Source organism: Fomitiporia mediterranea, assembly GCF_000271605.1.
Source record: "Fomitiporia mediterranea MF3/22 unplaced genomic scaffold FOMMEscaffold_2, whole genome shotgun sequence".
Taxonomy (NCBI): domain Eukaryota; kingdom Fungi; phylum Basidiomycota; class Agaricomycetes; order Hymenochaetales; family Hymenochaetaceae; genus Fomitiporia; species Fomitiporia mediterranea.
This window is the reverse complement of record NW_006760387.1, coordinates 2,695,794-2,722,055: the sequence shown is the minus strand read 5'-3', so window position 1 is coordinate 2,722,055 and position 26,262 is coordinate 2,695,794. Positions and strand designations below refer to the sequence as shown.

The 26,262-nt window shown below is 46.4% G+C and overlaps 9 protein-coding genes across 9 annotated transcripts; 5 read left to right on the top strand and 4 right to left on the bottom strand.

The window, feature by feature from the left end:
• Positions 1-39: 39 nt before the first annotated feature.
• On the top strand, positions 40-2,709 carry FOMMEDRAFT_165446 (eta DNA polymerase; the record flags this gene model as incomplete). The annotated part of the gene is made up of 9 exons (XM_007262934.1): positions 40-447; positions 523-1,008; positions 1,057-1,176; positions 1,244-1,317; positions 1,374-1,387; positions 1,436-1,490; positions 1,546-1,565; positions 1,617-2,186; positions 2,245-2,709. 9 exons carry the CDS (start codon positions 43-45, stop codon positions 2,586-2,588), a joined length of 2,088 nt encoding a protein of 695 aa, XP_007262996.1. The 3' UTR covers positions 2,589-2,709.
• A 1,364-nt stretch (positions 2,710-4,073) lies between these two features.
• FOMMEDRAFT_66167 (uncharacterized protein) lies at positions 4,074-4,944 on the top strand (the record flags this gene model as incomplete). The annotated part of the gene is made up of 5 exons (XM_007262933.1): positions 4,074-4,221; positions 4,280-4,398; positions 4,461-4,662; positions 4,717-4,827; positions 4,883-4,944. Coding segments are annotated over 5 exons (642 nt in total), but the record flags the coding sequence as incomplete, so codon positions are not given.
• Positions 4,945-6,993: 2,049 nt separating this feature from the next.
• On the top strand, positions 6,994-9,882 carry FOMMEDRAFT_144653 (flavo protein). Its single transcript, XM_007262932.1, has 17 exons — positions 6,994-7,141; positions 7,204-7,290; positions 7,356-7,409; positions 7,460-7,473; positions 7,530-7,559; positions 7,614-7,825; positions 7,914-7,972; positions 8,036-8,138; positions 8,201-8,381; positions 8,445-8,611; positions 8,686-8,953; positions 9,015-9,076; positions 9,143-9,230; positions 9,304-9,383; positions 9,468-9,514; positions 9,594-9,681; positions 9,751-9,882. The coding sequence occupies exons 1-17, from the start codon at positions 7,086-7,088 to the stop codon at positions 9,802-9,804; spliced, it is 1,650 nt and encodes a 549-aa protein (XP_007262994.1). The 5' UTR covers positions 6,994-7,085; the 3' UTR covers positions 9,805-9,882.
• A 3,601-nt stretch (positions 9,883-13,483) lies between these two features.
• Positions 13,484-15,542, bottom strand: FOMMEDRAFT_165443 (uncharacterized protein; the record flags this gene model as incomplete). The annotated part of the gene is made up of 18 exons (XM_007262931.1): positions 13,484-13,694; positions 13,760-13,785; positions 13,841-13,881; positions 13,938-13,964; positions 14,018-14,062; positions 14,120-14,158; positions 14,217-14,312; positions 14,382-14,439; positions 14,490-14,566; positions 14,631-14,663; positions 14,717-14,747; positions 14,808-14,833; positions 14,892-14,988; positions 15,048-15,080; positions 15,135-15,154; positions 15,212-15,221; positions 15,278-15,471; positions 15,512-15,542. 18 exons carry the CDS (start codon positions 15,540-15,542, stop codon positions 13,484-13,486), a joined length of 1,095 nt encoding a protein of 364 aa, XP_007262993.1.
• Positions 15,543-16,139: 597 nt separating this feature from the next.
• On the top strand, positions 16,140-17,513 carry FOMMEDRAFT_17193 (uncharacterized protein). Its single transcript, XM_007262930.1, has 5 exons — positions 16,140-16,252; positions 16,319-16,651; positions 16,713-16,805; positions 16,861-16,950; positions 17,005-17,513. Exons 2-5 carry the CDS (start codon positions 16,460-16,462, stop codon positions 17,170-17,172), a joined length of 543 nt encoding a protein of 180 aa, XP_007262992.1. The 5' UTR covers positions 16,140-16,252; positions 16,319-16,459; the 3' UTR covers positions 17,173-17,513.
• A 373-nt stretch (positions 17,514-17,886) lies between these two features.
• FOMMEDRAFT_117629 (ankyrin) lies at positions 17,887-19,573 on the bottom strand. Its single transcript, XM_007262929.1, has 13 exons — positions 19,546-19,573; positions 19,423-19,487; positions 19,239-19,371; positions 19,100-19,187; positions 19,019-19,049; positions 18,929-18,961; positions 18,839-18,873; positions 18,682-18,782; positions 18,540-18,625; positions 18,392-18,488; positions 18,314-18,323; positions 18,029-18,197; positions 17,887-17,953 (listed from the first exon to the last, which is right to left on the bottom strand). Exons 4-12 carry the CDS (start codon positions 19,108-19,110, stop codon positions 18,179-18,181), a joined length of 423 nt encoding a protein of 140 aa, XP_007262991.1. The 5' UTR covers positions 19,111-19,187; positions 19,239-19,371; positions 19,423-19,487; positions 19,546-19,573; the 3' UTR covers positions 17,887-17,953; positions 18,029-18,178.
• A 176-nt stretch (positions 19,574-19,749) lies between these two features.
• FOMMEDRAFT_138567 (transcription factor Tfb2) lies at positions 19,750-21,958 on the top strand (the record flags this gene model as incomplete). Its single annotated transcript, XM_007262928.1, has 13 exons — positions 19,750-19,871; positions 19,926-20,030; positions 20,086-20,202; positions 20,255-20,357; positions 20,416-20,522; positions 20,583-20,682; positions 20,732-20,800; positions 20,853-20,936; positions 20,993-21,143; positions 21,216-21,346; positions 21,405-21,452; positions 21,516-21,594; positions 21,653-21,958. The coding sequence occupies 13 exons, from the start codon at positions 19,750-19,752 to the stop codon at positions 21,829-21,831; spliced, it is 1,395 nt and encodes a 464-aa protein (XP_007262990.1). The 3' UTR covers positions 21,832-21,958.
• Positions 21,959-22,682: 724 nt separating this feature from the next.
• FOMMEDRAFT_25928 (uncharacterized protein) lies at positions 22,683-23,610 on the bottom strand (the record flags this gene model as incomplete). The annotated part of the gene is made up of 4 exons (XM_007262927.1): positions 22,683-22,804; positions 22,887-23,058; positions 23,108-23,296; positions 23,350-23,610. 4 exons carry the CDS (start codon positions 23,608-23,610, stop codon positions 22,683-22,685), a joined length of 744 nt encoding a protein of 247 aa, XP_007262989.1.
• An 884-nt stretch (positions 23,611-24,494) lies between these two features.
• On the bottom strand, positions 24,495-24,865 carry FOMMEDRAFT_152026 (uncharacterized protein; the record flags this gene model as incomplete). Its single annotated transcript, XM_007262926.1, has 2 exons — positions 24,495-24,744; positions 24,813-24,865. The coding sequence occupies 2 exons, from the start codon at positions 24,863-24,865 to the stop codon at positions 24,495-24,497; spliced, it is 303 nt and encodes a 100-aa protein (XP_007262988.1).
• Positions 24,866-26,262: the final 1,397 nt, after the last annotated feature.

Here is a 26,262-nt window from a genome sequence, read left to right as displayed (position 1 = left end):
GGTCAACTTGCTCATCGTATTTATCGTCTCGTCGTGCAGGCGATGAGCGCAACACCGAGTTCACCGACGAAGAAAGGAAAATTAAAGCAGTTCAACAGTGACTACGATGATCTTGACCCAGTCATCACATACCGGCATCTTCAGTCTTCAGTCATTGGTCCAAGTCATCCATTACGGATAGTCGCCTTGTGCGACTGCAACGCGTTCTATGCCAACTGTGAGCAAGTACGACTAGGTCTTGATCCGGAAATACCTTTGGTTGTGCTACAATGGGGTATGCTGATCGCTGTGAACTACCCTGCTCGTAAATTTGGTATCTCGCGAATGGACAAGTTGGACGAGGCACGGAAGAGGTGTCCTGATCTCGTCGTGGTCCACGTGGCTACATACGCACAGGGAGAGGATGAGCCAAAGTATTGGGACAAGCCAGATGTCAATACGCACAAGGTTTGGTCTAAATGTTACTTTGCGCTTCTGCTACCTATACTGACATGTACCCCGATACTTAAATGACTCTATAAGATTTCCTTAGATCTGTATCGCCGGGAAAGTGTCAAAATCCATAGCATGTTTAAAGATCAATTACCCACTGGTGAAGTTGGTATGGAGCATTACTTTATGGAAGGATACGCCATTAATGCAGTCTTACTCATCACGTCCATAGAGAAGGCATCAATTGACGAAGCATTTATAGATTTCTCGATTCCCGTTCGCGATGAGCTCCTGAAACGATACCCTTATCTGTCCGAACCTCCAGTTGATTCGCCAAGCGGCCCAGATACTCCATTACCTCCGCCCCCTCGGATATCGTATATTGGATTGGGGAACCTGATTCCTATAGACCCCCCAAAGCTTGACCCAGAGAAAGAAGCCACTACTGAGTTAATAGAAGAGATTGAGAAAGATGCTCCAGCCACTTGGCAAGATGTAGGGCTCGCAATAGCAGCGGAGCTAATGGCCTCTATGCGGAAGGAAGTGCACGAAAAGCTCGGCTATCTGACGTCTGCGGTAAGAGACTTTGCCTTTGAATGTTCCTTAACTTACTCCGGCATGCAGGGGATAGCACGGAACAAATTTTTGGCTAAACTAGCGGCTTCTTATCGCAAGTTCAACACGCAGAATATCCTGCGAAACTTGGCCATACCAGGGTTTCTTAAGCCTATGCCATTCCAGAAGGTATGTAGCCTAGTCGTCGTTTTAGTGGCGTTTGCTTGGAATAGCATTCACCCTCATCTTATCTTAGATACGTTTCCTCGGCGGAAAATTGGGCAAGGCTCTTGCAACAGAGTATGATGTGTCAACTGTGGGAGATTTGCTGTGAGTAGTGCTTTCTTTGTATTATCATTGCGGCACCGCTGATGAAATGTTTACAGTCACATCGGTATTGGTGAGAACTCTGTGGCATGAAATGGACGTCATCTAAATCTCACTACAGAGGAGATGCAGTCCAAGTTCGGCGAGTGTTCTGTCTGGGTATACGAAATACTTCGGTACGTTCTGTTCCCGACGTGCCACCCAAACCCCGGTTCTAATCCTCTCATGCAGTGGGATAGATCGTGCCGAAGGTAACTTCAGGGCTATAACATCTGTATGAATTGCAGCTTATGCTTTCCCAGTGAAGGAGAAAGCTGTGATTAACAAATCCATGAACGCCTCAAAGAACCTACCTAAGCCCCTCACGGACCCTTCCGAAGGACCGCATTGGATCCGCATGCTTGCGGCAGAACTCGCAATTCGACTTAATGAAGCTCGCGAGAACACTCCAGGTCTATGGCCACGGACGCTTAGCTTGCACACTTGTCAGGGTTGGCACGTTCGGCGTTCGAAGCAGCAAGCATTTCCACCCCCACGTTCCACCAATGTAACTGCGGATTTTATGACCGGGGAGGCCGAGAAACTGTGGAAAGAGATAGTGAAGAGTGGCATATTGTGGGATGGCAAGGACGGAATGAAAGTGACCCACCTTGGTTTGGGTTTGACAGGAATAGGCTGGACAGAAGAAGGCCAGCAGAATATCCAAGGTTTCTTCCGTGCGAAGGCACCGACGGGCACTGAGCGGGCGGTTTCGGAAGGTGTAGCCGGTCCGAGTACATATGCGACCGGCAGAGAAGCATTGCGTCAACGAAGTCAAAGTGTCAAACCTGGTGTGGATGAAGACGAAATTGTTGTGCTGGACATTGGAGACGGTCAGTGCCGATATTTAATGTTTGCGGGAAGTTTGTCTGATGCCATCTGTTAATTCAGAAAGCGGGACCGGGTGTTATTCCTTTACATGCGCTCGATGCCGCAAGATTATTTCTCTACCTCCGCATTTACTCAAGCAAGGCGAGGTTTCTGGTCCAATTGGTGACAATACCAGCGATGTCGAGGAATTACGGCAGGATGCGCTCGCAGTTCTTCGTATGGAACACGACGATTACCATTTCGCACAGGATCTTGCTCGTCAGGATAAACAGTCAACCAGCAGTGCGTCGGTCCCTGAGAAACGCAAGCCCAGCTCTTCGTCAACTCGACAAGTGAAGAAGAGGAAGAAAGAACATCAACCAGAGGGCATCGCCAGATTCTTTATCAAGGAGAGGAAGCCATGACAGTTTCATTCAGACGGGTTTTTCGGGTGGGGACTTATTCAATTTGGACTAGTTCATCATGATTTGTAGCGGTATTCCATGTACACCGTCTCTATCGTTGTATCCGTAGAGCAACTATCATCATACCCTTTCGCATATGTATTCCATCAACGATTTTATTGATTTTGTTTTGATTTACGCGAAAGGTAACTCGGGCTCACGGCGTTCCTCAAGTGCAAGTCGCGTCAAAATAGTCAAGACTTCCCGAATCCTCTTTGTTCTCGAAATCCGACGTCTGACAATGACGCGCACTGACTCTTGCCTGACGTGTCGACCTGCCAAAGCCTTGGTCGTTATCCAGGGACTCTTCTCTAAGATGTGAACAGCAGGCGTTCTCCAAGATGCGCGTTTGCCGCACTTAGACACTGCCTCAAGGCTGTTTGTGGGTGCTCGGTTGCGACTCCATCACTACCTGTCAAGATATGTTCCCACCGCAAGCCAAAAAGCACTTCAGGTGGCCAATAGCCTCCATCATTAGCCAAGTGGTATCAATGATTGCATCGCGTACCGTGTGTCGCATGTCCAAGTATTTCTCAAGCAGTACGTTACCGAGTGCCCTCCGACCGGGATTGTCGTAACTAGGCGCGGCGTATCATTTCTCGAGACAATTCAAAATTAGACGGAGGCGTCGTTCTATATCATATATACCGTCGAAGCCAAGAATGGACAGGTCCCGCTCTCTGGTCGAGGCCATTTCGCACCATTTTACAGGTCTCGTCTCTGGCAGTCCTGTGTCTGTTTCTTTTCCTTGGCCTGGGGTCGACCTGGTTCCTGTTTTCTTTCTTCTTGTGTTCTCCTATTTCACGACTCGACGATCGTTCAGATTAGCGCCGGGCGCCCTTTAAAAGGACTTGAGTCCCGCTGACGCAGAGTAGCCAGCCAGCCAACCAATTCTTGGTCCCTGTCCGGCACAGATCCACATTCGTTATTTTATTTTTCGTTATTTTATTGCATAGAGATCATGGCCGCACAATTCTTCAAATTCAGCTCTGGGGAGAGGACTATAGCAATCGTGAGTCATTCCTCTTACTTTTGATTCTTCATCACATTGCTTACATTGATGTAGATCATCGGGATTGCAGCATGTCTTTCAGTTCTTAGTATTGTCGTCCTTTCAGCGAGGGTCGTATTTGCCGTTATTCGACCACTAGTGCAAGGACTTAAGGGGAGGAAGGATTCAAGAGAGGCTCTTTTCTTCCGAACGCCACTCGGCGCCTACGTTGGTTGCCTTCTGCTCGCAAACTTTCTGGCTGGGATAGCCGGAATTTTCGAGTTTACATGGGCAAGTCAAGGAGGTATAACCGTAGGTAAGAATTGAATGTTTTGACTTGCACTAGAAACCTTTCCTTACTTATCGGTTTCTGTTTAGGTCCTAATTGCACAGCGCAAGGTAGACGCTCTTCGAAAACAAGTTGTAATCGTTGCTAATATCATTGGGAAGGTTCTCTTATCCAGATCGGAGACTTTGCGGGAGCCTATTTCACAGCTGTCATTGCCATGCACACTTTCTCATCCTTAGTCCTACACAAACGTTATTCTGCCTGGTGGGTTGTCTTCGGGGTAGCTCTCGGCTGGGGGAGCGCAGTTGCTTTGGGTGTGTCCAATCATTCCATTTCAAGCGCCAATCTGTTGATGTTCCAACCGTCGTTTAGGCACCGCTTTGTCGACAATCAGCACTTCCAAGCATGGTCCTTTCTTCAATCAGGTTGGCATGTGGTGCGCGATCTCTAGCGGATACACTGTAGAACAGTTTGTTGCTTATTATCTTCCGGTAAGCTCTGTGTTTTTCAAATACATTCAAGTTCAGTCAAGCTAAGATTTGCGTATGTCTAGATTGTAATTTCGGCGTTCGTTACTTCTGCTTTATATGCAATTATCTATCTTTGTCTTCGTGGAACGCTCGTTATCGGTGATGGCATCAAGTTAAATCTATCTCCCGAGAATGTACAGGGATGGGTCGCTCGTCTGAATGGGCGAGAGGAGTACAGGCATTTCCTCGGTGCGATCATCAGGAGTCTCCTGTGGTTCCCATTTGGTGAGTCATGACGGTGTTACCAGGATTGTTTTGCGTATGCTTAACTTTTCATAGCTTTTGTCGTTCTTTTCCTTCCTATTACTATTGCAGGTCTCATGCGGATATCTGGTATCGGTAATTCTGATGGGCTCCTGGCACTTGCTGGAGTCGCTGCGTCTCTTAACGGTTCGTAATCTCACGTTTCTAAGCAGAAATAGAATTTACTGAATGTATCATACAGGACTCGCGAACGTTCTGATTTTAGTAAATACGATTAGGGTGCTTCGCCCAGCGATTAACTCGATGACTGCGAGCTCGGCATCTGAGAGTTTCTTCGTTCCCGAGGAACGCAAACCCTCTCCTATAGAGGCACCCAAACCGATGGTGTTCGACGAGAAATCGACTACATCTTCAAGTCCGAGGTCCGTAATGCATGGTAGGGCGTTCCCACCACCCGTTTCTAGAGTGGCGTCCCCTCTGTCAAGCAGAGGGTCTGCATCACCTTACGGTTTACCCGCCACCCCAAGGAGTGGAAGGCAACCATTGCCATCCCGCATTTCTGAGGATGGGAGGAACGAGCACACGCCAACACCGGAGATGAGGGAGATGTGGTTGCGACACCAACGGTCGAGCTCGAGTATGGATAGCACAACGACACTTCTGCGAGCAGCATCTCCCGCTCGGTATGGTCACTCACGAAATGCGAGCTCTTCAACGAGCTCGGAGAACATACATGCGCTCTTTGGCAAGCCGATTCTTCCAAATGGTGAGATCAATAGGAGAGTCGATTTAGATATGGGCGTCCCGAATCGCTCACAGACGATCAGTCCGCCTCCTGTCATAACGATTACTCGTCCCACGTCGCCCGACGATTCGGCAGGTTTACCTCCGCCTCCACGGTCATCGCGAGGATCGACGCAATCTGTCCCACCAGTTCCTCCGCTCCCGTCGAATCGAAGTTCAATGCACTCGCAGCATGACTCGCAGTCAGGCTCTGAGCATGAGGAACACGAGTACGTTGAAGAGCGGTACCGTAGGCCCAAGACGCCTATGACAGCGCGTAGCATGCATTCTCACTCGAGACGCACGTCATTTTCTACAGAGTATGGAGATTTCGAAATCCATCGAGTTGACTCTCGGGATCGCTTAAAGCCCGCAATTAGCGCGGTTGCGCGTGCGCCGATTCCTGCAAAGGAAAATGAGCCCGAAAGTCTTCCCTTCCCGCGCAAGAATGAGATGGGTATGTCCAGCGTGGTGAGCTTACCGGAGTCTGTAACGGGTGTGAGCATGCACACGGGCGAGTCGGAGGATACTATGCATGCGGAGATTCGAAGCCGGTCGGATACGCTTGAGAACACTGAAGGCGCGTTATCGTCGATAGCATGGGCGTCGCTCGTCGCACATGCAGCCTCACAAGATCGACTCGCTGGCGATGCAGAGCTCCGATCTCCGTTGCAGTCAGATACGTGGGATGACGACCGCGAAATTATGGATGACGAAGAATTGACGCCACCATCGAGACCGAGGCGGACGAGCGACGTTCCTATGGTTCTCCGACCTGGGACGCCTGACTCTGTCGGTGCTGATATGTACTTCAGATTCGACGCACTTAGTTCGTCGAGACTGCCGCAATACGCGGAAAACACGGCCGAGAAGAACGGGTCCTCGGACGTGAATCGTTCTCTGCGCTCGGTTCCTGGCTCTGCGCTTCGCCCGAATCGGTCCTTGAATGGTGTTGGCACGTCGGTGTTCTCTCGCGATAACGATAACCGCCTGGGACGCAGTAATAGTCGGCTTAATACCAATATACGGGAAGGAGCACCCAGAGCTGGGTATATTTAATCAGACACTACTCCCTGTAATTTCTCTTGAAGACTATTTATCTTGATGACCTTTCACGAAAACGGACCTATGTACGGTCTTTGTACTGTATTATTTTTTGTTTCTTGGGTGTTGCACTGGCTGCACCGACTAGCATTGCAATGTTGTAGATACATAGCAATAAATAGGATTAAATTTACAAGACAAACAAGCAAACAAGTAAATTGAAATACAGAATTTCTTAGCAGGCTCACATTTAATCTCTATAAAGCAGTGTCGATTGCACGGGAAAGCACCTGACTGCATCGATTTCTACACTCTACATAGACTTTGGACTAGTGAGATTATATTTATAAAGGTGCTCCGAGTCAGTAAGCCTGGGGGGAGTAAAAGGCGCGTTGCGATTGGCTGAGCGACCCTTACGCGGATTATGACGCGCGACGATCGGTTAGAAGTAGCAAGCCCAGGATGGGAATCCGCGTTATAAGCATCACCGCAGCAGTGAGAATGGCTCCCGAATGCTCTGCAAACGCTTACTTAGGAACTTATACGCGACTCACTACTACTCCTATAAACCCTCGCTTCTCAGCAACCACCCCTATCGATATCAAGCTACTCGGAAGATGGCCACGCAGACTATCGCCGTGCTGAACGATAGCGAGCTCAAGGACGGAGAGTTGTGCGTGCTTGATTTATTGCTGCAACACAACGCGCATGGAGATGCTGATGGTTCTTGTGTAGGAAAGAAGTGCCCTTTGGAGAGGAAGGAAAGGTTCTGTTGTCGAGGATTGGCAATGACGTCCACGCGACGAGTGCGTTCTGTACTCAGTAAGCGCTCGTTGAAGCCTTCAGATCAATTGCATCCGCCATTGAATTGCTGTGGTGAATTGCAGTTATGGCGCGCCTCTGGCAAAGGGTATCCTTACAGGCGATGGACGCGTAGTTTGGTGAGCATCTATCGTATTTGTTTGTAGTTTGCGTACTGATAGTCTTGTAGCCCTTGGCACGGAGGTAAATTCCACATATCTTTGTAACCTTAATCTATACATTGATCGGCATGCATATAGCCTGCTTCAATGTATGCACTGGTGACATTGGTGCGTTCAACACAATAAAATATACATTTAGCTTTCTGATTGCTCCATCTCCAGAGGACGCTCCTGCCCTTGACGGCATACACTCCTTCAAAGCCGTCGTTAGGGACGGGAAGATACATGTCACAGCTGATCCGAAACGGACTCTAAAAGCAAACATGACCCGTCCCCAAGTTACATCCGTGGAGGGTAGCGTTGCTCCTGGGAATGGGGTCGTCATCGTTGGAGGTGGTGCCGGTGCCATCCATACTGTTGAGAGTCTGAGAGAGGTTCGTAATTAATAAGTTATCGTATAATGATGTCATACAACATAGACGTAACACTCTTCCTTTACTCACATATTATTGTTATTTTCAGAACTGCTACAAGGGAAACATAACTATCATTAGCGCTGAGCGCTATGCACCCATTGATAGGTAAGATGTTCCCTTAGACACGCAATTCCACCTGCATTGTATGCTAATATGAAATTATAACAGGACGAAGATGAGCAAATCACTCATGAACGATCCTGCGAAGCTCGAGTGGAGAAGCGCGGCAGACCTCAAGATTAAATACAACACAAACCTGCGAGTCGGCACAGTGCGTATCGAGTTTCGCTTCTTTTATGCATATAGACAGCTGACAGATTTTGCGATATCCAGACGGTGACTCATGTAGACACAAAATCAAAGGTCATTACAACAGACAGCAAAGAGACTCTTTCGTATGATGCGCTTGTGCTTGCTCCCGGAGGCACACCTCGCAAACTTCCAGTTGAAGGAGCTAACCTCGGGAATGTCTTCGTCCTTCGTACTGCGGAAAATACTAAAGATATTGATAATGGTAGGTGTTCTCACCAAAGAAATTACACTCCACTTTACTAAATAAGTATGAAATACGGTTTAGCTGCACAAAAGGGCAAACGTCTAGTGGTCATTGGAAGTTCATTCATCAGTATGGAATTAGTGGTCGCAGTGGCGAAGCGTGAGCTTGCATCTATCGACGTAATCGGCATGGAAGAGTTCCCGTTCGAGTTGGTTCTCGGTAAGGAAGTTGGAAAAGGCTTCATGCAGGTCTGTCTTCAGCAACTTTCAAGAGGTATTGACTCTCATTTAAATTGCTTCTAATATTTTTACCTCTCCGGCAGTATCATGAGTCGAAAGGCATCAAATTCCACATGAGATCCAAAGTTTCGAAATTACTTCCTTCGGAAGCAGACCCGTCTGTTGTCGGTGCTGTCGTACTCGGCGACGGAGGTCCCACGCTCCCAGCAGACCTCGTTATTATGGGAGTCGGTGTTGCACCTGCAACTGGGTTCCTCAAGGACAGTGCCTTTTCTTTGGAGAGAGACGGTGGAGTACGCGTAGATGAGTTTTTGAGGGTTGTGGGTCAGGGTGATGGCGTGTATGCGATCGGTACGATTCCTTTTGTACCATTGCACCTCTCGCTCGAGAGGGCTAATTGCGTTGGAAACAGGTGACATCGCCCACTTCCCACAGACCGAGACTTCAGAACCAAGGAGGATCGAGCATTGGAATGTCAGTATCCTCTCATCCTTCTTCGTCGTTTCCGAGCCATTCTGACACCAGAGCTGTAAAATATAGGTTGCAAGTAACCACGGCCGAGCAGTTGGCCGAGCTATTGCAGGTAAACCTGAGCCATTTGCGAAGATCCCGATTTTCTGGAGTGCACGTAAGTCCTTTCTTCTTTTCTTTACTCGTGTTCTTCTCTTTGCTAAGAAATACGATATTGAATTATTGAATAGAGGGGCAACAACTTCGATACTGTGGTCTTGGCCATTCGTACGACGATGCCTTCGTTCAGGGTAACCCTGCCGAGTTGAATGTTCGTTCCAAGTCTCTCCTTTCGCATATTCACTTTGTTGACAGTCCATTTTATCTTTCTCTTTTTTTCCTGCCGATTGTACAGTTCGTGGCGTATTATTTCAAAGCTGGGAAGGTAGTTGCTGTTGCTAGGTACGCCGTTCATCGGATCTTATCGTCGTACTGCTTCACATAAATTCATTGTCCTAACAATCCGTGTTTTCTTTGTTAGCATGCAACACGATCCGATAGTCTCGAAGGCATCAGAGCTCATGCGTCTTGGGGTGATGCCTTCTGCTGACGAGATCAAGTCCGGGGCGGTGAGTTTTTGAGTAATTTGTTCATTGTAGATTTCGAAATGACTTACGAATGTTCAATTATAACGTTAGAATATTCTGGGCGTCGACATCTCTTCTGCACAGTCAAAAGCCAAGTTCGCATAAGCCAGTATAAATAAACACATGTACTTCTGAAAGAGCAAACAGCATATTTTGAAGAATGTATAACAATGGAGTTTCTACTGTACCAATGTCTTGAATGATTGTCACTGCTTGACTGTTTGCTAGGCCAAAGATGAAACTTACTGTACTAACATTCCAGAGGATCTTGCATTGCTCAATTTCCATATAGTGCTACAGTACATGCAATGAGTCAGTTGTCCTAGGTGACTCGGAGGTCCACACTCTCTTAGATTCCTGCTATTTCCAGGGTGAGGATGCAGCTGATTCAATCATTATATATGATACGCTTTTAGCTTCAACATTTGGGAGTTCACTTGTTACCTTAGGCATGTTGGCTTACAGTGGTTTGGGATACATCCATCTTTACAATATAGATCACAAAGTGTTGTATTTTAGGTGGTATGTTGTCTTATTACAAACATTAGATATCACAGAAAGGAGGTCCGGACTTTGATTCTACTGCATAGCAAGAACTGTGGAAGACCCTACAGAAGAAGATTACATATATTTGTCTCCATCACTTGCACTCCTTTTGAATATTGCTTTCAAAAAGATAGTAGGATGTGTTTCTGAAGAGTCAGACTGAAGGTGAAGTGAGTGCATCCCCTCGCTCGTTAGAGAGTGATATGCCCCACGATAGCGGGGCAGGAGACGTGAACAGAGAATACTGTGGAGGATACCTTGCAATCTCAGGCTGATGCAGATGAAGATCAGTATTTGTGAGCATCGGATATTTGTTGGAGATAGGGCAAATGCTGACATTAGGAGGAAACCCCGGAGTTGGGACGAATTCAGGGAGAATATTAGTCAAGAACCCTCGGGACATATAACTCTAGCTTACAGGACCGAGGAACAGCACAAGCAAATTCCTAATGCTCAGCGCTGTGAATAACATACAGTCAATGGAAAATTCGCGAAAGATTTCTAAAATACTAGCTGAAGACATATAAACAGTAGAGAATGCCTATTTAATGGATCATTACTCTACGAAATACAAGAAACGACTATAAAACCTACCGTCTTTAACCAGCATGTCTAATGTTTGAGATGAAACTTGAGGACCTGAATAGGCGATCGTCAGAATTCTCAGCAGTCTTTTGTCAGTTTGAGGGCACATACTCAGACTGAAAGTTTTGATGGGGATCACAGTCAGTATGGCTGGAAGGAACAGTGGATATGAGTAACGCAAGGAAACAAGACACGTATGCAAAGATAAGAACAGTAAAAATATAAATATGGCATAGAAGAACCGGGTAGCAAATCCAAAACCCATTCGAGGTAAACGATATCAGACAAACGTTTTTGAAAGGTTCTGGCATACAGCCCTCCGACTGCACCTGCCTGGAAAACAGTTACATCAAACGCAACAGATGGCGATAATGTTAAACATACTAAATAAAATGAAAGGAGAAAGAAAGCAATGGGACGCTTGCCTCCCCACCGTGACATTGCGTAAACGCGCATGAATACATTGAATAGGATGACTTGGCGTCAAAGTACTTGCATTTTAAGTGCGATTGCTTGCTTAGTCAAAACTAACCAGCCACTCACTTTCTCCAATAATAAAGATGCAGGTATTTATCGCTGTAATGTGAAATGTGAATAATTGGATCTGAGCGGTCGGTAGCCGAGCATACATGCTTGAGGATGTCATGAGGACAGTGAAGCACTTCTAATCGTCAAAATACGTATGTAAGTCCTGAATGTCCCATTAGATAGTCTAGACACAAACCTCTCCGTTCGAATTCAAGAGAAAAACTAAAGCACTACTGAAGGATTGGATTTGCAGACAAGTGATCAAATCATGGAATACCAACGGTATACACTCACCACCGCGGATATAAAAGCACAAACGCGGTTGACGAAAAATACAGATTTTACAATAGATAATCGAGACTTCCGTACAAGGCGGACCTAACGCCACAACTGAGAATTGACGATGAATAGGCCAATATCACCTAAGGATACCTCGTCATCCAATGTACAGAAGTAATCATATACCTTCATAAATGTCAAACCAGTCATCATAAAAGACCAGCAAGACAGTTCATGCACAAATACTGATGGAGTTGCAACTATCCAATAAACAAAATCAGTAAAGCCCGTGTGGTGAAAGTACTGATGAAGGTCAGACCCGAAGTACACTGTAAAAGTACTATTGTAAGACAATCATGTCAACATGCAATTATGCACTGCTTACTCTGACTATGAAAATGTCATCCGCAATGGTCACTATCTGTTGCACTCTGTTCATGGTGACTCTAAGAGTGCTCGTTGGAAAGGAAATGAAGCCCAATGAATGCTCTGCACTCAGTCCATCGATGAACTTATATAACTTCTCTTTGCATGAGTCCCACACGTATTTAGCCACCGGTCAATGAACAATGCCACAATGCCGGTTGACAGGTTAGAGAATATCTTTAAGGGGCGACGTACAACACCGGATTTGGTTTCACAGAGCTCTTGGCACCTTCAGACGTTAGAGAGCTGTACCTATTCAGGACTACCAGTCATATCAGTTTGTGGCCCGAACTTCCTGCATCCTGCTCTTGACTTGCAATACTGAAATGTCTTGAACTCTTGGTGCAGTTCCCACAGGAGCAAAATTAGCATTGCAGAATCTCTCGAGGATATACTTGAGCGTTCCTTGACAGATCATCAGTGTGATTATCTCCTGCTCACGTATGCTTGATATATGGTTAACTAGGAATTGCCCGGTGTAAATACAACGTTTTCGTCAGACAAGAATCAGGCCAAATAAGACAGTTTCACTCACGAAAGGCGTCCCACGTACGTTGGTCCTGCCACAGAGTTTTTACAATCGACGTTCTAAAAGAATTACAGGTAATCAACACTGAACTAGAAGGAAATCCATTAAATGCACACAGAGAATATGATCGAGGAAGGATCCTGTGCTGGTTCTTTGCTACCGTATTGAGTATCCGAATCGGTTGATAACCTAAGCAGAGACCGCCGATCCCCTCAGTCCTTCGCCCTGTCTTTTGTGTGCACAAGTTGTATCGTAGACCTCCATGAATCTAACTTTGCTAGGAACATTAGTCTATGCTGTGCCCTTAAGAGCCTCTAATGGATGTAGATACATAAATTGAATTCCTATTTCCGATAGATCTATTAAGGATTTCATTTGTCTCTGTTATTAACTTACATGGTAACACAGTACATTGATATTCGATAGTCATATGGTCCTTGTAATAGTCATTTGAGCATTGGATATGACAATGCGGACGTAGAATCAGAGGGTGAGTTGTTGCTTTGCAGAAGAAAATGTTATCCCAGATTGCACAGTAGTCAGGTACAATGCCAGAGGACTGGCACGTGTTTAGAAACTAAGGACGTCCCACAGAAGATTGAAACATTTGTCTATCTAGAATTGTGGGGAGTTGAAACATGGATAGCTTTCAGCTACCGATAAGTGCGTGTTGTGATTGTAGACTGTTGATGCTATTCCCGCACTGCTTAGTGAACATATCGTACACAAATAAAATAAGTAATTAAGAGTGTTACCAATAAACGAGACGAGACGATTTCACTGCATGACTAACTGACCTCCAAACGCAAATTCTAAAGACATGAAATGCTGTTATCAACAAGAGCATGCAATGCCCTGCACTGTTCACCGAATTCATTTGAGCAGTTTCTCCTAAACGGAAGATGACCCTACAGAAGAAAATTGCAAATGCTCATCTCCATCACTTGCGCTCCTCTTGAATAGCAAGACAGTGGGATGCGTATCCGAGGATTCAGACTGAAGGCGAATGGAGCGCATCCCTTCGCTCGTGAGAGAGTGATAAGCGCCACGAAGACGGAGCAAGAGGCGTGCACAGAGAATACTGTGAAGGATGCCTTGCAATCTGATGCAGATAACGATGAGTACAACCATCTTCGCAGATAATATGAATATAGGGGATATACTGACATTATGAGGAAACCCCGGAGCTGGGACTAATATGAAGAGAATATTAGCCGACTATTCATGGGATATTAAAGACCAGCTTACAGGACCAAGGAACAGTACGAGCAAATTCCCAATTGTCAGTGCTATCAATCACACTTGTTTCAATGGAAATCTCGGGAAAGGCTTCCAAAATACTCACCGAAGACGCATAAGTAGTAGACGATGCCTATTCAAGACATTATAAGATTACAGATTACAAGATCTCACTCTACGACTTACCGTCCTTAATTAGCATGTCTACAGTAGTAGATGTGATTTGACGGCCTAAATAGATAATCGTCAGAATTCTGGATACACGTTCATGGGCTCGAAGGCATTCACTCAGAGTGAAAGTCTTGAAGAGAATCATAATCAGCATGACTAAAAGGAGTAATGGATGTAAGCGACACAAAAAACGCATGCAGGGAAGAGAACTAGCCGGATTCATGGCACAGAAGAACAAGGTAGCAAATCCAGAAGCCGCTCGATGTGAATGATATCAGACAACCGTTTTTGAAAAGTTCTGGCATGAATGCTTTGAGAAAAAAAAAGTCAGCCTCCGTGTACAAAGCAGATGGCCAGCGGTATTTTGGTGTTAACGTACCTGTTGTAACTGTTTTCGTCGTTCGTACTGATGCATAGAATCCTCCGACTGCACCAACCTGATGAACAGTTACCATTTAGTGGCAAACAAGAAAGATTTCATACTCACCAAATAGAATGAAAAGAGGAAGAAAGCAATGGGGCGCCTGCATCCCCATATCGCGTAAACGCGCATGAATAAGATGACTTAAAAATGTAAACGTTTGTGCTTTGAGTATGATTGTCCACTCAGATGCAACTAGCTACTCACTTTCGCCAGTAATAAATATTGAAGTATTTATTACTGTCATGAAGATGTGAATGGACAGCGCATGGTAGATAAGGGAGTATACGCACAGGAGGACGCAGTGAGGACGTTGACGCATTTCTGTTTATTGAAGGACATACGTGAGAACTGATGATATATTTTGATACATCAAACACGAACCTCTCCATTTGAATTCAGAAGGAACACTGAAATTCGTTGAGACATTAGATTTGCAGCAGTAGCATTAAATAAAAGAACATTAACGATAGACGCCTATGATGGCCGACGTAAAGGCACAAATACGGTTGACGAAGAATACACATTTTACAACAGATAATCGGGACTTCCATACGAGCCGAATCTGCAGCCGCGGGTCAGAACCAAATCGGCGTACATAAGCAAAAATGACTTGAAGAATACCTCATCATCCAGTGTACAGAAATAGTCATAGATCTTCATGGGTTTTAAGCCAGCCATTCTTAGAGACCAGCAAGACAAGGAACATACAAATAATGATAGAGTCGCAACTACCCGAAAGGCAGGTCAGCGATACTGCATAGTGCACAAGTGAATGAAAAACAAACCTGAGGTACACTGAAGAAGCATTGTTGTAAGCTGCTGGTGTTTACAGAAGTGCGATCGATACTTACTCTGACAATGAAAAGGTCATCCGCGATAGACGCGATCTGTTGTACTGCGTTCATTGTAGCTGGAGAGAAGGGAATGAAGATAAAGCCCAGTGAGTGTCCCGTGTTCGGACCATCGATTTGAAGTGTATAAATGCGTTTTGCCCCGGCTCTCACGTATTCAGCACAGAACCGTGCACCACCATTTGATGAAAATGCTGGCCCGACGGATCAAAGCACCCTGATGGATCAACATACACTCTCCGATGTAATTCCACAGTGTTGGCATCATCAGGCGCCTTAAAGCTGCGTCTATCCAGGGTAATCATAGATAGAGATGTCAATTGCGGCTGAAACTTTTTGTAACCAGCTAATACTTAGCTGATATGGCAAAGCCCTGCACAAAGGTGCCGTTCTTCCAAGCACATATCCATCATGTAGATGTCTCCCAAAAGAGTTGATAGAGCGTTCCTTGAAAGTTGATCAGTTCGGCCATCTATCAGGGATGCACGCTTGATAGTCGGATAAATATGACTGGCTGAGTATTTATGCACAATTTCATCAGGAGACTAGAGCTGGTCCAAAAAATGCGGGGTGTCGTTCAGTGCAGGCACCCCACAGAAGTTGATACTGATGCCGAGTTCATGATTGAGGTACCAGAACCAGTTTCGCGGATGATCAACATTAAGCCAGAAGCAGGTTCATTAAAACGCACAGAAGAGAAGATGGTCAAGAAGCTGAATACTCCATTCTTGGTCTGTTTGCATCTGTGTAAAATTTCCGCAATGGGGCAGATAACCTAAGCGGAGACCGACGATCCCCGGTTTTCGTCCCCCGATCCCGACAAAGCGAAATTCGTCACGATTTCGTGTCGCAAACCGCCACCGCAGGCCTCTCTAAGTAGTATGGACCTACTACCTTGCTGAGAATCCTAACCTAGTCCGTTCCTAAAGAGTTCCTAATAGAGTAAGATATATATGAATTGAAGATAGACATTTTGTGAGTTCTTTTGGTTCCGTTACCTAGGTTTTATTGGTTGACTGACACAACACTACTGGACGCCAGGGATACTCCTAACTTATCTGCATATTATCCATTTTCTCTTCGATTCTCCTGTCTGCATCGGAACGACCGCGTCAAATGCTTCGCACTCGACTTCAGCGCCTTTGCTCGTCGAGTCAAAATGCAACATGGAATGGACTACACATGTCTGTGGCCGGAACACTAAGGCAATATGCATCAACTGGTTTCGGCCTTCTCCCTCCGGCGATAGACTCACTCGAAAGTCCAAGCGATATGAGCCGTGCCCGTCAGTGGATTGAAGCGTTCCGGAAGGCCGGTATCCCTCGGGAAGCGGTGATTCTGACCTTTGCACGAAGCTCTGGACCTGGTGGACAGGTGGATTCCAATCTCGCTTCTTGAAATATGACCCCTTGCTTATTTCGTGGCACTACTATAGAATGTTAATAAGGTCAACACAAAGTGCACCGCAAGATGCTCGGTACATGCACCCTTCATCCCCAGGTGGGCGAAGGAAGTTTTACGCCGAACTGTGAGCGGAGTGTGTCTTCAGCGCGGTCCTCATGACTCTTACCCTTTTTTGTCAGCCAGCCTACGTTGCATCGACAGATACGTTGCTAGTCACTTCTACTAAGTCCAGGTCTCAAGCTCAGAATGTCCAATCCTGTCTCCAAAAAGTAAGAAGGTCGTTTACTTTGTTTACTGTCTACTTACGCAACGGGATTTGCCAGTTGCAGTCACTAATTCTTTCGGCGTCTCTATTCGATGTCAAAAACGAAACATCTGAGGAACAGAAGACAAAGGTGGCAGCTTTCCAGAAAGCTGAGAAAGCCAGGCGCCGGCAAGATAAGGAACATCGCTCACAGAAAAAACAACTACGAAAAGTAAACTGGGAGTGATACACCCTAATTTACTCGCCGGCCTCCCCTGTGGAGATGGTCAAAAGTTTAAATCTTATTCTTGGAGACTGTCGACGTGGAAGCAGTCGAGGAAGGATCTATGGAGCTATGCTTCCCGAAGAGCGCCACAGTCCTCGTTGGACGGTTTATTTCTATGGAATTCCGGGGATAACATACTGGCGTGATGCTTCACTGGAACCACCTTGGAACTCTGGGCCTGAATGGAATTCAGGGACCGCCTCCATGCAAGGTTCCGAATACTGTTATTGTCACCTTTAAATATATGGTGCCGTGCGGCTTCACTGCATGGCCTACAGTGGATTCTTGATCGTAATACAAATAGATAGTAACCGACCTTACAAAGGAAGTGACGGGGAGTTGAATTCTATCGAGACCCGGAAAGACCGGCCCTTAAGTCTCTAAGCCGCTTAAAGTCACGTGTAGTACGGGTCTCAACTCACAACGACTCTTTCTTATTGAACACGATGAACATGACCTCTGCTCAGCCTCTCAAAACTCCTTCCAAGCCCTTGAATGGCACGCCGACACCTACTGATGAAGTACCTCCAGTTCCAGGAGCGGCGATGTCCGGTACAAGCGTCAATCCCACTGATATCACAAGCCCGCATGAGTTGACCGGCTTTGTGCGTATGCTGTTTCTCCTCTTCCCGCATCCACATGCAACTTAACTACGCCACTCGACATGCAATGCAGGTGGAGAACCTTTTAGAGCGGCTGGAGTCCAAATTTGACGAGATGTCGGGCCAGATTCTGGAGCGTAGTAAGTACCACTGCGCTTTATTGGTGCTTGATTGATTGGGATGGCACATATGCTAAAAGCGCGACTACCATGCAGTGAACCAAATGTCGACCCGTGTGGATGCACTTGAAACTTCGATACAAGATATCATCAACGGAGATCTCGCCGTTGGTCCTAGCGTCCCTCAATCTCCTAGTCCTGGTTCTAGCAATATTCGACGCAGTGGAAGCACATAGTATACGGATTCTATTGCTCTCTTACATTAGTATGCCTATATTCTCGCTGTCTTAAACTCTTTCTAAAGTAGCTTCTTTCGTATATATTAATTCAAATGCGCAATACGTCGATGCATCTCTCGATACGGTCCGTCTAATATGCAAGTGTAGACCAGGTATGCTAATCTTACAACACCAATATTCCCCACCTCGACAAATACTCAATCCAACAATCACTGTGGAGGTGGACCACATCTATCTTGAACATATTCCCTTGCACGACGCTGCTCTGGATCCCCTACACCTGCAAGTTGCTCAGGCATCTCGCCATCAACATTCGTCTACAAATCCACGATTATCAGCAGTCAACTATACAAATATTTACGACATACTCTTTCTCTGTCAGCACCAGCTTCAATGAGCATAACAGCCACTTCAGCGTAGGCGGATTCCATTGCAAGATGTAATGGCGTGTTTCCTGTAGTGCGGTGATCAGACTTATTCACATGATATTATATCTCAACGTCGACATACCAACTCTATCACCCGTATTGAGTCTTGGTTTAGGGGAGCCTTCGGGAGGGTTTAGGAGCAGATGGACAAAGCCTATTGAGCCGGGACTTGCTGCTCGGTGTCTAGGGGGTAGCACATTCAAGTTTGAATAGAGACATTATTTGAATTTGACACTTACAGTGGGAGCTGGTTCGCATTATTCCTTGAATTGTACTACAAGATCGGTTAAACGAGACTGCTCCCTAAAGGAAGGGAGAAATGGCCTTACATCAGCACCATGTTCGATGAGCAATCTTCCGACCTTTAAACGACACAATTACATATGAGAGGAACGAGCAACATGTGTCAAGTCACGTACATCAATATGGTTCTTCGACGCTGCATAATGTCTGTGGCGGAATATTAAAGCATGAACGGTTCCCGATAGCATATAGCGTACAATGGAGTCATTCCCTGGCTTGTCTTTTCGTTCACATTCGCACCAGCACCGAGGAGTTCTCTGACTATAGCCTCTTGGCCGGCGCTAACTAATCAAGATAAGTAAGTATTATAGACTGACTATTTTGAATATATTCAACCTGCACAGTGAAGAGGAGTCCATCCGCTGGGGTCTTTACTATCGACTTCGGCCTTGTTTGAAAGGAGATATATGACAATCTCGAGAGTATCTGCAGTGGATGCAGCCGCGCAATGCAAGGGAGTCCGGCCATCCTGTATACCTGTTAGTGCGTAATATTTTAAAATCGTACCAAAAAGACTCGCCTCGTCCTTAGCATTCACTATTTCCTCGTTCTCTTCGACGAGAGCTCTTAATAAAGAATATTGATCTAGGAGTCTTTAGTAAGCTCGAAACGTTTGCAGTGACCCAATTAAGCTGTACCGTACTAATTCTAGCAGCATTGTGGACGGAAAGAGCCATGACTCTCGAGTAAGTAAAGCTAATTGCAGGTGAAAAGACAAGTGGGAGTAAGTGCATTGCTATTGACGCGTCCTCAAAGTATTACGCGTCTCCCGCACGTGATCTAAGGTTAACACTTTAGCAAACTCAACAACATTTTCTAGACTTGACCATCCCTGTTCTCATTCTGTATGACTGACGAAACTGCCCCACCTGAGTCACCCCACAAACTACTCCCTTTTCTTGAACAGCAATCGCAAGGCGCTTTGACAAGATTGTATGGCCGACCTTCGGCATGTCTTTCAGTCTTTCGGTTTGTTATTCTATATCTGTCTTGTAAGACGAACTCCTAAGTGATCTGCAAAAGTCTCCTCGCCCCCATGGAGCGACAGCTTGTGATGAACTTACTTTGGCTTGAATCCTCAATACCAACCGCTACCATGTCTTCCTGGATAAATAGAAAGGGGATAAAGTAATAAACAATGAATTACTCATGAAATTTTTGATTTGACTTGGTTCCGTGCCAGACTATATGATAGCGCGCTATCGACACTATCTCGACTACATATCATTGGAAATCCGTCACAGAAGCTGAACTTCAATCCAACCTTTAAGGCTAGCTTGCGTCAAGCCATTACAGGAGGGTTCGTAGTCCCTTCGAGCTGATCTCCGACTGATTAATAAACCGACATGAAGAGGTACACACCGCAGCTTCGGTGTTCCCGCGGTGGACGGCGAAGAGAAACGTTCAAGCGTGACGCTTGAAATGCTCGATGCTTACGCAGTTGAGCGATGGGAGGTATGTCAAACATACACCAGATGGTACACTAAATTGAGCCTAATGCTTCGCTCTTCAGACAATTTTACACTACATGGTCTCATCTGGAACAGGACAGATGCCGGCTAGGCCATCTCAGGGCGTCCTCTTCCTTCTAGAGCGAAGCGGACTGATGTCCGGGAACGGGTTAGTGCTCCTATACTGTTTTGTCATTGAAGCAGATAATTAAATCCTCGACTGCGGCAGGGGAAACATGAAGATCACGTCATTCGGCTTCCAGTTCCTTCTGCACTCGCCGCATGCCCAGTTATGGGAGCTTCTCTTGCAGTATTTGCATATGGCGGAGGTATGGACGCATGTCAATGTGCCGAGCTCTCGATCTCACACTCTGCCAGGAGCGTCAAATGGACCTCATTGAAGTACTGGGCTTCCTCTTCATGCTATCCACAATGGAGCTGGGCCGTGTTCGTGTTCAATTCCCCGCTTTCTTGAGTTCCCGTCTTCATTGTTCCGCAGGGGTATTCTACCGAGAACCTGGGCGAAACACAAAAAGCCATGTTAGAAGATCTCAGGGACTATGGTCTTATCTGGCAGAAAAAGGTGCGAATAATTAGGTGACTACGTTGCTCCAGCCTGACAGCTTGGCCTTTCCATAGGCGTCTTCGCGTCGCTTCTATCCGACTAGGCTTGCAACTACCCTTACGTCTTCATTGCCTCCGCTTCCCACCTCTGGCAGCGGAGGTGCCAACGCACAGGCCCAAGGATTCATAATCCTAGAAACAAATTACAGAATTTATGCTTACACCGGTACGTTATTGGATGATATTACCGGACCTTCTCTGACAGACGTCCTTGGGACTTTTTTTCTGAGTCCAACAGACAATCCACTTCAGACAGCTGTCTTGAACCTCTTCGTCACATTGAAATACCGGTTCCCAAACCTCGTTGTCGGCTCGCTGACGCGTGATAGTGTCAGAAAAGCTCTGGCCAATGGAATCACCGCTGATCAGGTTAGCCGCCATACACACGTTGGCGAGAGAAGCTCGCTCATTCGCCTTCGTGGCGCAGATAATCAAGTATCTAACGACGCACGCACATCCGCAAATGCGAAAAAATGCAAGCCCCCTGCTCAAATCAGCGTAAACTGTGACTGATGCTTAACATACTGCGTTGGCTTAGGACCCACTTATTCCAGTTACTGTCCAGGACCAGATTCGTTTATGGGAGCTGGAGAGGAATCGACTAAAGTCACAAGAAGGTCTGTCTATCTGTCAATGTTTGGTGATCCTATTGCCTTCTTACCGGGCGCACTGCAGGCTACCTGTACACTGCGTTCGCGTCTCAAGCGGATTACGAGTTCGTCTTGAAGTATGCCAAACAGTTGGGTGTCGTTCTTTGGGAAAACGCGGCCAAAAGATGCTTCTTTGGCAGCCTCGAAGGCCACGCGAACATTCGCGGGTTCATAGAGCGTAGAACAGCCGGAGGCGGAGTCTGATCGATCAGTGTTAATGTCTGTCATTTGTTTCAACGGATATGTGATCTGTATTTCTCTACACGCATTTCTAGCATAACTGTTTAAATAATGTACATAATCAATCGCAATGATCAAAAACTAGAAGCTGCATATAGTCTTTTGGTGGACATTCAAGGAGGAGAAAATACGTGATATCAAAAAGATAGGAGGTGCATTTCACCAGCGAGGATGGTTCCGAAGTAAATCATCAATCAACGATGTTGTGTCTGCCTGAGAATATGCCACCTGTACATTTGCAGGCTTCGAGTTTAGGGGCGCCGGTGCTGCTAAGGGCAGACCGTTTGGACCAATATCAAACGCCGATGGCAGCGAAGTAAAACGATAAGTCTGTCTAGGTTGCGCTGGGCTGGACGGTAACGATGAACAGAACGTTGGTGACCGCTGAGGAATGTGAGACTCTGTCCAGGTTGGTAGTAGGTAATCGGACTGGATACTGTGTGAATTCGTCGAAGAAGCCGAACTAAGTGAGGAAGTTTCAAATGAAAGGGCCGCCTCCGGACCGGTCCCGCAATTTGTACTCCATGCCGATATCATAGCAGAAGAAGTACCTGGGGTTTGAGCTGCAATGTCCCGTTCAAGGCAGTGAAACGATGACCTCATTCCGAGCGCCTCGGAGCATTGATCGGTCCTGGCGACTTGGTGCGGCTGGTCAGCTTCATGTAGATATGAGCATCTCGGAGCCATGGGGACCGTGGCCCATTCAATGCTACCATGTAAGGAGTTTAGCTTCGCCAAAGGAATTGACGGCGTTTGGTTAAGATTGGCTATACTGGATCGCACTGCGGGCGCTCTCGGCGTATATTCCTGATAAGTTATACTATTCTGGGGCAGTGGTAGATAGTGTGTGATGTTTGCTTGCGGGATCGACGCCCGCGGGTGTGATGGGAATGGTATACTGACAGGACGGGGAAGTTCTCCCTCCTCCGCATCACACCTGCGTAAATATTAGTTTATCCGTCGGAAATACAGTCTGGAATGTACGCACATGTATCTAGGCCTTCCATCAGGCCCCTCACTCATAATTGGTGGAATGCGAAATTTCGTCGATTCTAACAGTTCCGGGGGTATGCCGAGCGCCAAGATATCTACGCGGGACGTCAAAGGAAGTAACTTTCCTAATCTGACGTCCTCCTGGCTGTAATAGGCGATGAGATGGTGATCAGAGCCCTCGACACACACAGTGATAGTCTAAGTCACTCAAGTCAGGAATATTTCGCAGAGAAAAACATCTAGTTACCTTTTTAACGAGTCCGTTTGGCTTGAAACGTCCATTTCCGTCACTGAGGCATCCGACCAGCGATTTTGCCAACTTTTGTTCAACTAGTTCTGCTGGAGAGAGCTCATTCGAGTTACCTCGCCGTTTTGATCCTTTGCGTGTTTCGTGTTGAACCCTCGGATTAGATCTATCGCTCACTTCGCGGTACACCTTGGAGAAGTACCAATCAGGAAGAAGCATCATTGCAATACGTGCGTACATACTAGGAAGTTTCCGACAATGCGAGACGCAGACCAGGAAAGGCCCTCAGTCCAGCGTTTTATTCCGCTTTCTTCATCACTGAATATGAAGATAGCCCCGCTTCTGATCATAGCACGTCTCTCTAGATCATTAAGACGGCGAGTAATGCGCGGAATGATGCCCTGTCGAGCAGCTTGAATCAGACGTAAAGCATCGCCGGTAGTTTCAACAAAGCCATAGAAAGGCTCGACTTTCGCCGACGGTAGTCTCGTAGTCAAAGCCATCAAGGTGTACTAAGCGAAAGAGCGAGACTGAGGTGTGTGGCACAAATTCGCGGGAGAGCTTAAGGACTTTTGGCGATCGAGCTAAGCTCAGTTATAAGTAGAGCGTAGTAGACATCGCGCTCTTTCCGTCACGTATGCACATCGCGAGTCGCATCCGCAGAGTAATATGATCGAGAAAGACTTCAATCAAGAACGACGAACAAGAGCGAGAAGACATTCGAAAAGGCCGGATCGTGTAAACCTAGGACGTGATGTCGATGTAAGAAAGCAAATGAACCAAAGAGAAGATCGCCTTGCATAAAAAGAGTTTAGCGCCCACTTCATTTTTCTTTTCAAAGTAGCAAACGAATTGTCGATGAAAGTTGAATAAGCTTTCTCCAGCAATCCGAACTTGAGCATTGAGCAGAGCAGATCCCTCCCGCGTATTTCCGTTTCTCACGGTCAAGTAGACTTTCGGATTCCGAGTCAGAGTGACGGAGTCATTTAGCAACTTTTACGTCTCAGCTCTCGAGTATCCACAAGAATACAACTATCACGATCTCATACGTCTTTTTTCTCTCGAGTCTCCCTTGCTGTTAAACTACGGATCGTCGGCCACAGCAAATTGCGAGGGCAGAACCTTCTAATCATCTGAGCACGTTTCGTAAAGTTCGCTGAAATAGAGAGAAAGGATAGGCTGTCGAGAAGTCTTTACCCCAGTCTCTAACGGATTCTTGTGCTCTACACCCGGGTTCCTCAGTAGAAACAGGTTGTGGAAACATGTACTCTTTCATTGTTTGTACTGAGTTTTCGTCTTCATTTTTTGCAGGGTCATCACCTTGTCCGTTCGCTATCCTGACATTCTTCATGATCTCCGAAAATCCACAGACGGAAGTGTCCGCCCATTACGCCAACCGCGTGAATGTACCGCAGAAATGAAAGAACTCGATATACTCCCAATAATCGATGTTTTCCGGTAATCGGAGTGCACTATTTCCATGGATTCCGAGTTCTAGCTGTCGTTTCACTGTAGGACGTCGATTTTCTGATGTTGTCGGCACTCGCTCTTGTACGGTGCGCTGGCTGGCAGTAACACGCGTTTGTTTCCCCGGAATGTCGGGGCTAACACGTTTAATCGTCGTCGCGCATCGATCCCTGGTCTTTGCTCAAAGATTATTGAACTTGGAACGATGTTGACGTGATACAGCTCTCAACGGATATACTTCTCCGTTGTGGCACGGGCTTCCCTGCTAGATGTTCGCTGCACGGGCCTCATGGTCACACTTCGCACCCCGCAATTGTTTTCAACACCCAAATGGTTCAACCTTATACAACAAATCAAAGATCCGTCACGTTGAGTGGAGAGTACAGAGAGTTTCTCGGATCACCTCGGTCTAGGACATACTTTATCCTCTGTGGTCGTCGGTCGGATAAAGCTACGATGACTCAATTCAAAAGTCTGCTGCTACTACTCCCGTTAACGAGCTATGTCAATAATTTGAGGTACCATTTCATGTTTGCATTCCATGCTTCAGAAAACGACATATTGCTTCTTGATGACATAGAAGAAAGCCCATGCTAACGCCGCAGATTCATTACTGCCGGACCTTGACTAAGACCTATGCAGGTCCTGTATCGATGATATGTGGAGCTGGCAGATTGGTTATGTCATAAAGAGACAATGGCTCTCGCAAAGCCTGGAAAATTAAGAAATCATCGTACACAGGTATTGTACGACGCTGGTCGTCTGAATCCCAAGTATTGCCCGTATAGCATTACAGGATCAAGAGATCCCGCAGGTCCACTCAGCGCCACTCAAGGCACTGCGGTACTGCCCCGGTCGAACCTTGAGTAGTGGGTGATCTATTGCCGCGACTCTGTGGCGTGACACAACCCGACACTAGGAGTGTACGAGGACTGTTCCCATCAATGCTGACCTCCGAATGAGAGTATCGCTAATTTTGCAGAACCTGCTTACAAAGTAGACACCAACAGAGTTGCGCACGCTGAATGGAAGGTGTCGTGTACATGCGACTTGTGCGTCGGTCACTACCAATCAAGGGGCATACATTGTAACGCGTCATTTTAAGTCGCGGACGTTTGTGTCGGTTTCGGGTGTTTACTGGTACAGCGCACGGGAACTTCCCACTCTTTATGACTCCCCCATCGTTCCTACCGGTTAATTCGGGACAATTATTACGAGATAAAAGGAGGTCTCGGAGTTCGTCGAACGTCGTTGTTCGTTGGATGTGCCACTTCTCTCCGCAAGAACTTCTTGAGTGCCCAGAAAGGTTACTAGTGTTCATTTATTTTTGGCGTGAATACCATGTGCCACGGATCGTTCCCATATCAACGGACAAATTAGTTTTTAACAGTGCGGGCTATTTCTTCTATAATTGCGATCACGAAACTTAAGGAACATCCTCGGTCATTCAGTAGTAGCGTCATTTGGTTCGATTGCACGTCAAGTTCTCGTGACAGGGTTATTCCCTATTTCTCGTATGTTCGGAGCGGACCCAATAAACATTTGGCGGAATGCCAAGACATCTCCGATGTATCTTTCCGAAGCGAATGGGGCAGAATTGTGTACAGCGAAACATTTCACCGAAGTCTTATGTCTGTTTTCCCCGACCATTTGCCAAATGTTCTTTGGCCATGCATATAAAGCAGTGA

Bases quoted from the DNA above. Each gene is read 5' to 3' on its own strand.
- FOMMEDRAFT_17193 (XM_007262930.1), top strand. From the start codon at position 16,460: ATGTCTGTGGCCGGAACACTAAGGCAATATGCATCAACTGGTTTCGGC. The intron at 16,652-16,712 runs GTGGATTCCAAT...GCACTACTATAG, and splicing joins GCTCTGGACCTGGTGGACAG to AATGTTAATAAGGTCAACAC. The intron at 16,806-16,860 runs GTGAGCGGAGTG...CTTTTTTGTCAG, and splicing joins AGGAAGTTTTACGCCGAACT to CCAGCCTACGTTGCATCGAC.
- FOMMEDRAFT_144653 (XM_007262932.1), top strand. From the start codon at position 7,086: ATGGCCACGCAGACTATCGCCGTGCTGAACGATAGCGAGCTCAAGGAC. The intron at 7,826-7,913 runs GTTCGTAATTAA...TGTTATTTTCAG, and splicing joins CTGTTGAGAGTCTGAGAGAG to AACTGCTACAAGGGAAACAT. The intron at 9,515-9,593 runs GTACGCCGTTCA...TTTCTTTGTTAG, and splicing joins AAGGTAGTTGCTGTTGCTAG to CATGCAACACGATCCGATAG.
- FOMMEDRAFT_117629 (XM_007262929.1), bottom strand. The intron at 18,962-19,018 runs GTACGTGACTTG...TGTCGTTTAAAG, and splicing joins CGTCGAAGAACCATATTGAT to GTCGGAAGATTGCTCATCGA. The intron at 18,489-18,539 runs GTATGTCGTAAA...GTGGATTTGTAG, and splicing joins CTGGTGCTGACAGAGAAAGA to ACGAATGTTGATGGCGAGAT.